The following is a 9,206-nucleotide window of genomic DNA, read 5'->3' as shown; positions in this document are numbered from 1 at the left end:
GAGTTGGGCCTGTTCCCCCCCAACTCCCAGTTTATACCGGCTCGTCAGTTCCCGGTGGAAAAAGAATTGGCTGGCGCCCGCCTGGCCTGCGGATTCAGGACCGACGGGTGGGCGGCCGAAGGTAACGTAGGTTGGTTCTCGAAGATAATTCGTTCTCGTATGCTTTGCTATCGGTGTCGGGTCATAAGTTAAAGAATTACGTTACAAAATATACTACATATCTTCGTGAAAACACCTTATTTCATTGTCGTGGGAGGTGCAAGACGTAAAAGATAAAGTTTATGTGAAGATTAAAAAAGAGCAAACAAAAGATATCGGCTCCGGCGAAGGTCTATAAATATGCTAAAATATCTAAGGCAATCTTTCCAGTCATTTCAGTACGTTCTGTTTCAATTGTCTCCTAGCGCAATTATTTAGCAATTTTACTCTGTAAGATGCACTGTTACGTAGCAAATTTTCGAAAGTGGAGAAAGGTGCGTCAGGTCTTTAGTTGTACAGTTTAAATTTTGTCTTGGCAAGCTCATCCAGGCTGTCTCTATTCGACAGGGAAGCACGGACAAGGATCGCTGTCGCAGGCAAATGAGTCACGAGGAGACACGATGGCAGAACGAACTGAAAGACTTGATCTGGCTGGAGCTTCAGGCTCATCACGCAGAACGCACCCCTCTTGCGCAGGACGAGTACTTGTGCAAGCAGCGGGAAGCAGTCGGTGCATTGCTCACTGAAATTATCGAATATAGGTAATGCCATTGGAAATAATTGTTATTAAAATTTTAGAAAACAACAATTTACGTCCATGCTTTCTCTTAAAGGTTTGATCCAGTCGCCAATGTTTCCGACAATAGTTCCTTGGGTTCCACTCTTTCCAATGACAGCGGTATCGACGGCGTCACTTCCACTGCATCTAGTCCTAACATTGAATTAGGAGTTTGTCCAGGATGTCTTTCGATGTTCTGTCGAGCCTGTATCCGAAGCCAATCGGAGGCCCTGAAACAAGTAGAAGGTCTTCTCGGTAGACTGGAGACTGCAGAAGGTCTCTACCCGTCATCGCAGGCCTTCGCCGCGAATTATCCTCTCTACAAGAGTCCCGAGTTCACTGATAGGGTCAAGGCCATGTGTCTTTGGTACAACATGACCAAACATCATCGATTGAAGCTTCTGATCCTCGGGAAGCTCCTAATGTTCGCTCATGCCAAAATGAGACAGGACGATAGCGTCGATTCTGGAATAAGGTAGATCTCGAAATATGGTAAGCTAAAGATCGAAGTGATACGGAGAGGTTAGGGTGCTCTTTCAGTTCCCGATCATCGGACACTACTGACTCGATCGAACACCGACAGAATGTCGTCCGTTTCGATATCTCACAACCTGAGGATAACGCTAGTCCATCCGACAGTAACAATAGCAATGCTTCCTCCTTCGGTGGTGTTTCCTTTGCACAGTCCTGGTCGCCCACAACGGACTCTTTATTTACATGTAACGAGGCTGACAGACTAGATAGACTTGATTTTTATATCTTGGAATTCGACAGACAAGCATACAGGTGAGTGATGCGAGACTGAGAAATGAAAATTTGCAAAAATAACTAATGAAAATATTCTTGGTATATCAGGAAGTATATAGAGGATGTCTTGAAGACAAGGGGTCTGAGAAAAAGTCTGAACTTTCTGGAAATATTACACACGGCCGTTCTGAGAAAAGCCAGATTGGCCCTGGAAAAGTATGACGGGAAAGATGGCGACAGTAGCGCCGGTGAAGAGTACGAAGGTGATCGAGAACTCAGGCGCTACGGGGTCTGGAGCAAAGAGGCTAAAGAATTGAATCTTCCTTCGTATAGGTAAGAAGTGGGATTGTCTGGAACTTAAAGGCAGAAGGTAGACGTTTTTCTTTTTTAATTTCAGGGCAGCTTTTGTGTTTCTTACTCGGGTGCCGCTTGACCTGGTTCACGAGTTCCTGCGCATGCGACTAGAGCAAAAACCAGAACAGCCTAGCGCACTTTCCGTTAGACAATTGATGCGCGAATTACGCGAAGGTCTTAGAATCGCCTGTATTCATCGTGACAGATTCGAAGCGCATTCGAAAGCCGCAGTTGCCAGCGACAAAGTAGCCTGCGAATCGTTGTTTGATCAACACATTTCTGAATTCGATGAAAACCTTAAGGCTGTTTTCGAGCTGTACCTCAACTATTTAAAGCAGTGGGTCGATATGGTCCAGCATGATAGTTTTCATAAGAATCTGATCGAGGATGAATGGTCTTTTGTCAAATCCATTGCCGGAGATATTAAGGATGGATACGGAGTAGCAACGATCAAATTTTGGTAAATAAAAAATTCTTATGATTTCTGAATAATTTGTTGAAAAATCTTCGAAATTTATTAATTTCCATATGGCTCTTTTTTTTGGGTACTGCAGTGAAATCGCATGTACGATGCTTTATCAAGTCAAGGAATTCCTGATAAATCGTCCTAACGAAATAGAAAGCTCCTTTAAAGAGGGCGAGCACGAGGATGAAATCTCAACCAAGTAAGGATTAATCGAATTTCCGTAGATTGACATATTCACATTGGATCATTTGTACACGATGACGTTAGGTTGACCATGATGTCCGTGGGTCGTGAATTGCAAGGGATGTTCGTTGAGGCTCGCGAGAGGATAGTAAAGAGCGTTGCCTTTGCAAGATGTTTAAGAAGAGATATAGAGAAGATGCCAAAGAGTTTTGGAGACTTTACGACATCCATACTGGAGCTGAAGGTTCTTTAGACATATTCGAAATATCGACTGTTTCATTTCTGGGAACGATCCGGTTAATCCGGGGGAAATTTCACTAGGGAGCAGTCTTGGATCTGAGAAATGAGATAACTAAGGTAATCGAGGACTTCCAAATTTCCGCGGATCGTATCAAGGAACCACTTATGGAGATTGAGCGTATCTCAATTAACACCCGAACACGTGAGATCCTTCATCAGGCGTATAAAATGGGCTTCGACTATCACAAGGAGCTTTGCAAACTCTTCTTACCGGAAGAGAGAGTTGTCTTGGCGCGCAGTTTGGTAAGTTTCGCCTTCCTCTGGATGGACTTTGTGAGGACCAGATGCGAGCGTGGCCGAGGACTCAGGCCACGATGGGCTAATCAGGGTCTGGAATACCTAATGACGGTTTGCGAACCGCTCAACACAAAACACCTCACTGATCAGGAGTTTGAGGAACTGAAGACCTGCATGGACAGATGCATATCGCACGTCGTAGGTACAGCTACACCGGCGGCGATTTCAGACGTAGAAGGTAGCCTTCGGAAAGAATCATTCTTTGAGCTTCCTATGAACGAGAAAAAGATGGATAGAAATGATTTTTTTTTCAGGATTGAGAAAACTGCCAAAATCGAGAGCAGCATCTCCTGTACGCGTGAGATCAAGAACACCGAGTCTGAATCTTCATCAGAAATTTAGAGACAGCTTAGAATCCCCAGAAGTCTTTGGCGGAACAAAAAGGAGTCCGACGAGCAGCAGTACAAACATCGTGTGCACTTCGGACGGTAATTTGGCAGTGAGCTTAACAGTTCCCGAACGTGGTTTAACGCGACCCCAGAGAGTCGCCCTGGCTGTGAAGAAACTGGAACGGGAGATCGACGAGAGATTGCGAAGTCGAGAGCTCATCGGACAACTCACGGACAGAAAGGCTGTCGACAGAGTCCGTATTAAGTCTAGACGCGTCACGTTTACTTGGCAGAGAGGAATTAAGATTGGTCAGTAGACAAATTGTGTTAGCTGAAAATATTTTTTTGTAATTGAATGTTCATGAAATAGGTCAGGGAAGATTCGGTAAGGTTTACACGGTAGTCAACAATAGAACTGGTGAATTATTGGCGATGAAGGAGGTTCAGCTTCAGCCAGGAGATCACAGGGCGATTAAACGAGTAGCCGAGGAGCTGGAGATATTCGAGGGTATCCAACACAAGCATCTAGTGCGCTACTACGGAGTTGAAATTCACAGAGTACGATTCACGCAATGAAATCAGCACTGATAATACAGCATGGATAGAGAGAGTTTATTATTTGGACTTTACAGGAGGAAATGCTGATATTCATGGAATTCTGCGCCGAAGGGACTCTCGAGAGTCTAGTAGCTGGTAGCGGAAACGGACTTCCGGAATCATTAGTTCGAAAATATACACGTCAACTTTTACTGGCTGTCTCAACTTTACACGCCCACGGAATAGTTCATCGAGATATAAAACGTAAGTCCGCCTACCACGTAGATATGTGTATGTGGAGCTACAAAACATTCGCAACTTGTTCTTATATACATAATTTTGTACAGCCGCCAATATATTTCTCACTGACGAAGGCAATTGCTTGAAACTCGGAGACTTCGGTTCAGCAGTACAAATTAAAGCTCACACGACAATGCCAGGTGAACTTCAGGGTTTCGTTGGCACGCAAGGTAAGAGACTTGACGGAATGCGTGTCTTAAAAGTAACAGGTAGCAGACTCTAGCACTCGGTTAAATTACAGCATATATGGCGCCGGAAGTTTTCATGAAGACAGGAAGTGAGGGACACGGAAGAGCTGCTGATATTTGGTCTGTCGGTTGTTGCGTTATTGAAATGGCAAGCGGTAGGAGACCCTGGGCAGAGTACGACTCGAATTATCAAATAATGTTTAAAGTACGTAATTAAAAGTGGGGAATGTAAGCTGTTCACGAATATATCAATGTGTCACATGCATGTGTTTTTTTTTAGGTGGGAATGGGCGAGAGTCCAGCAACACCAAAAAATCTCTCAGCAGAGGGAATAGATTTCATAGATAAATGTTTACAACACCAATCGAGAAGACGAGCAACGGCAAATGCACTGCTTATACACACATTTGCTAAAGCCTATGAAGACGTAAATGCGGATCTGTCGTCGCGTTCGTATAATTCAAAGAATAAGCTGAGTCAAAATGAATAATAGGATGTCTGAGAAAGAGAATGATCAACACGATGATAGAACAAAAAAATTCCAATAAGATATATACATTTTTCCGTATACTTACATATTGTTCGTCTTCGATCGAGAGAACAAGTCTCTTACACCTGCATTTATAATTTCTAACGCATCCGCATTCCTGTAAATACTTATCAGCGAGCGTTAAGTCAAATGACAATATTTATTGTAGACTGCCACAGTATAGTGTCCATTTTTGTGTAGTTCGTACGTGCTTATAGTAATGATTATAATAATTATATCAGGATAGATTTATTCCAGTCATTACCTTTTTTGCAGTTATCCTCATGTTTCTTGATACAATGTGAAAAAACGGTGTTTGCGTGATTTGCATGGAACAAATTGTGCTTGATGCTTTTTATACTTTAGTTAAAACTTAAAAGCGTATGTTGTCTAATTGATTCTGCATCGAATAAGTTTCTACATTTTTTTAGTGTTCTTATTGGGCCCTTTGAATTCTTATAGTCTGACGTAGCTGACACGAATCGTTTCTTGCAATTTACAAATCAGGCGGTTTGAGATCAGGCATGAAATTGTTTTTACCGCAAGACGACCACACTTTGTTTAGCATTTCAGTTTCCTGCTCTTCCAAATATTATTTATTATATATTCTTCAAGCTCTTCTTCAGTTGGAACTAAAGGACTTAAATTCTCTTGCCGATGTTCCAAGGCTCTGAAATACATATGTCTAGTTTAGTTCCTAGTCACTCATGGGAATGTTTAAGTTCCGTGCCTTAATGGAACTTGGCCGATTAAGTTCAGATTGCAACGAGATACATGATGGCAATAAATCGACATATTTTTCAACAAAATTGTTGTTATCCGATTATTTGTTTCGACTAAAAAAAATAGGCAAGGGATCGTCGAACGCGGAGTAGTGATTTTTCATATCATCGCCGTCTCTGTCACATGGAACCTCAATAAAACTAATAAACCGGAAGCTACTCCAGGCAGCCAAGTTTGAATAAACACACAATAATCTTGCAACGAATTTATCTTTATTGTTTCCTTTCATCGCACAGAAAAAAACGTACACTTAGTTACGACGCAGTTACGTGGCTGAGTTTCTTACAGAGGTATGCTTTGTATACTTTCTGTACAAACAGAAAGCCAAACTTTCTTAATAAAAATCATTTATTACTTACGCGACGCCGAACGTTAAGCGCGCGCGAACTCAAAATCCAAGATGGCGACGTTGTCTCTGACCGGGATTGGTTGTTACGTCACGTCTACATTCGGCAGAGAATCAGAAACCGTCATGTAAGAGTTCGGCACCCGCGAAACGTCGCGCAATAAAGACTGAAGTAACTCTAAACAACAACATGTATTCAGTTTGCAAATGGCTGCCGCCTGATATGCGAGTGATATTTCTTAGCCGCAAAAGCGCAATCACAATATTTCGCGATATGTATGAATTTCTCATTAGGATATAATTATACATTTCACCTCGCCGGGAGGTTAGTTCGTTCATCATCACTTAAAGCTAGAATAGGACACTTCCATATATCGTTTTTATGCTTGTGTACGTCTGTACATCTATATATTTATATAATTACTTTCATATATACCTATATAATATATCTGTAACAATAACGAAACACAACGTCGCTCTCTCGTATCTCGCAAGTGAGCATTTAAACGCAGCTAAACGTTAATAAAGTAACTTTGATAAAAGTGTGAACGAGATAATGCACAATGAATAACAACGATCTGGATAGGAATTGTTATCTAAGAAGGATTGCCGAATTATCAAGATTGCTCATGTATGACTGTGGGTAAGTAGACCTCTATGATTTTTTGCGACTATTCACTTTTACAATTTGAATCGTGCTGGCTGCAAGCGCTGTGACTTTAAGCGGGGTGCGCGATTGACTATATTTTGAAGGTTCGTTGAAAAAGGTTGTGAAGTTGGGATGATCAGGGGATTAGAGAAATAGGCGATAGACAGATTAGACAGATAGATGCTAATGTCGCCGATCGGAAACCTTCACTTGGTCCGATTAGTCGACCTACCTAAGAATTGGACAAGAGTTTACTGTGCGGGCGCCAATCCGAAATCGACTGGCTACACTTATAATGCTGCTGCGACAGACGGGAGTCCATGTGATCTGGTAGAATCTATAATTTTTTCATATTTTTCATATTTTTCTTACAACAAGATCGCCATAGCTTCTTCCAGATTGAACGGACTCTCGGGAGACACGGTACAGGCTAAAGTACACGACCACCGATCAAATCTATTATATTGCCTACTACACGCAGCGACTACAATTACTTCGTCGCATCGCTGTGAATATTTCTTAAAGTATGTGTTTTTCTTTAGTGTGTTGAGACGAGTGTCGAGTGTGTACACACCGTTACAAAGTTGATTTCTCACACGTGCGGTGAAAAACGTCACGTTCCGATCAAATGTCTACATTTGCTTCGTGACTGAATGTAAATGTCTCTTCTGTGTAATGTTTAGTGTATACATAAATTCTCTTTATAGCTATTCGATACTAGGATAAATACTTTCATCGATATGGACTTCCGTTTCCTGGCTAACGGACAAGACAGACATCTCTATCTCCCTTGGATGAGTATTCTCGCTTGGGATGTATTATGCATGCATACATATCTTCTGTCTGATCCTACTTGGACGTTCTCTCACTTTCAACAGCACCTGAATTCCCTTTTACTCTGCTACGTTCCTCTGCGCGTTCCTCGTGACCATCACTGTTTCGTATTTTTCAACATAGCCGCCATCGCCTGCATACTGTGCTCGAGCGTTTGCGCGAATCGCATGGCGTTCGTACAGCCGTCGCTGTGAAACGCCGAGACGGAGAATATGAAGCCATTTTTTCGTAGATTGTAAGCGCAGCCATATCCGTCCGGAACGACTGGGCCGTAACCAGCGATTACGTCATTCCTCGTTGTTACCTGAAAGAAAGATTATTCTTTTCTCCCTTTTTTCCTTTTACTCAAGCGCATCGTTCCGCCGAATGATCTTGAAGTCGCGAGGTCATAGTTCATACGGCAAGGAGAAAGGGTTCGCGTACACGCGATAGAATGCACCAGGGGAATTTTCGTTATTTCCCAAGAGCTTCCTGCCATTTCCGTACGGTCTCGAGCCTACGGGAGACTCTCGAAGGATCACGAGGGTGAGGGCGCTGCTACGACTTCCGGCCCGTGCGACCCCAGCGTGGATTGCATCCGGTCCTCGAACGCCGCCGGAAAGTCGAAGCAATTACCTTTGTTGCCAAATTGAAGTGAACTAAACTACTATAAGGGATGAAACCGAATGGCCTCTCCCTTTAATTATCTTCGGTAAACTGACGTGACAAACGTTGACTTTGTCCTAGAGACAGACATCCCCGGCCGTGTATCCTGTCATTGAGCTACTACCACGGACTTCCGCTCACCTGGGAGGTGGACAGGGCGAAGTGATTGACGATTTTATAAGCCTCGTCGGCAAAGATATCCGGGACAGGTTCACCAGCTTCCTTGGCAGCGTAGCGCAGTCCCATCAGATGATTATCGATACCCTGACCCATGATGTTGTCCATCATCTCCTTGGACTGTCGTTCCACAGCCAGATCGAACAGTTCCTTGATCTTCTCCTCCTGCGAAACAGGCAATAGTTCTAACAACCTGCTGGTATCCGCTGCCGAGTGACACAGAGACGATCGATCACCCAAGATAGTCGGTGCTATTATCGAGGGCGTATATAAACATGCAGTGTGCGCAGGGTTGTTTGACGTGACTCTAGACTACTAGCAGCCTAGACCAAGAAAAAAAAAGGGGGAGTGTCCAGGGTTGCAGCTGTGCCACAGTAGTTGCGTGCAGAAAATGAGGGAAGGAACGAGCTGAAACAATAACCTGATAATCGAGAAGGACCTTGCTAGGGTTCTCAGGACTCTCTTGCGTAACGAGGGCTGACGATAAGGTAAGAAAATAAATGGAAAATTCCCATGGTATTTGCCAAGGGCTGCCAGAGAGGATACCATACGCTCTCGAGGATCTCGCAAACACTCGAGGCAAAAGGACTCCCGGCGCTGTGCGTAGCCGCAGGATTAATTGATTGCCCTTTTCGAGGGCCGCCATCCTGGGCATCCTGGGCATCCTGGGGATCCTGGGGATCCTGCCGTTCGGCTGTTCCTGCGTCTACGCAATTTTCCAGCCGCGAGGTCCTTTGCCTTTGAGATCCCCATCAGCCTTTCGGGGGGAGGGGGGGGGGCGGCGG

The 9,206-nt window shown here is 43.7% G+C and overlaps 2 protein-coding genes across 7 annotated transcripts in view; one reads left to right on the top strand and one right to left on the bottom strand.

Annotated features, from left to right (window-relative positions):
* Positions 1–5,796, top strand: part of LOC107264514 (mitogen-activated protein kinase kinase kinase 4) — a 12,060-nt gene extending 6,264 nt beyond the window's left edge. For 4 of the 6 annotated variants that reach the window (XM_025081799.1, XM_025081798.1, XM_015732845.2 and 1 more), the window contains 14 exons: positions 547–740; positions 813–1,232; positions 1,298–1,543; positions 1,613–1,837; positions 1,902–2,318; positions 2,413–2,523; positions 2,592–2,751; positions 2,829–3,282; positions 3,359–3,742; positions 3,804–3,991; positions 4,066–4,234; positions 4,318–4,440; positions 4,512–4,663; positions 4,739–5,126. In XM_025081799.1, coding sequence (XP_024937567.1) covers positions 547–740; positions 813–1,232; positions 1,298–1,543; positions 1,613–1,837; positions 1,902–2,318; positions 2,413–2,523; positions 2,592–2,751; positions 2,829–3,282; positions 3,359–3,742; positions 3,804–3,991; positions 4,066–4,234; positions 4,318–4,440; positions 4,512–4,663; positions 4,739–4,948 — 3,453 coding nt within the window. In that variant the 3' untranslated portion in view covers positions 4,949–5,126. Of the gene's footprint in view, positions 1–171; positions 474–546; positions 741–812; positions 1,233–1,297; positions 1,544–1,612; positions 1,838–1,901; positions 2,319–2,412; positions 2,524–2,591; positions 2,752–2,828; positions 3,283–3,358; positions 3,743–3,803; positions 3,992–4,065; positions 4,235–4,317; positions 4,441–4,511; positions 4,664–4,738 lie in introns of those variants that run through there. The other 2 variants (XM_025081800.1, XM_015732844.2) reach the window with 2 other exon arrangements.
* A 167-nt stretch (positions 5,797–5,963) lies between these two features.
* LOC107264510 (choline O-acetyltransferase) overlaps positions 5,964–9,206 on the bottom strand; it is a 16,319-nt gene continuing 13,076 nt past the window's right edge. The window contains exons 10-11 of the mRNA XM_015732839.1: positions 8,386–8,586; positions 5,964–7,903 (exon numbers count right to left, since the gene is read on the bottom strand). Of these exons, the coding sequence (XP_015588325.1) occupies positions 7,697–7,903; positions 8,386–8,586 (408 nt within the window). The 3' untranslated portion in view covers positions 5,964–7,696. The remainder of the gene's footprint in view (positions 7,904–8,385; positions 8,587–9,206) is intronic.

Source organism: Cephus cinctus, unplaced genomic scaffold, assembly GCF_000341935.2.
Source record: "Cephus cinctus unplaced genomic scaffold, Ccin1 Ccin1_scaffold0173, whole genome shotgun sequence".
NCBI lineage: Eukaryota > Metazoa > Arthropoda > Insecta > Hymenoptera > Cephidae > Cephus > Cephus cinctus.
Note: the sequence above shows the minus strand (reverse complement) of the source record. Positions and strands in the feature narration are given on the sequence as shown.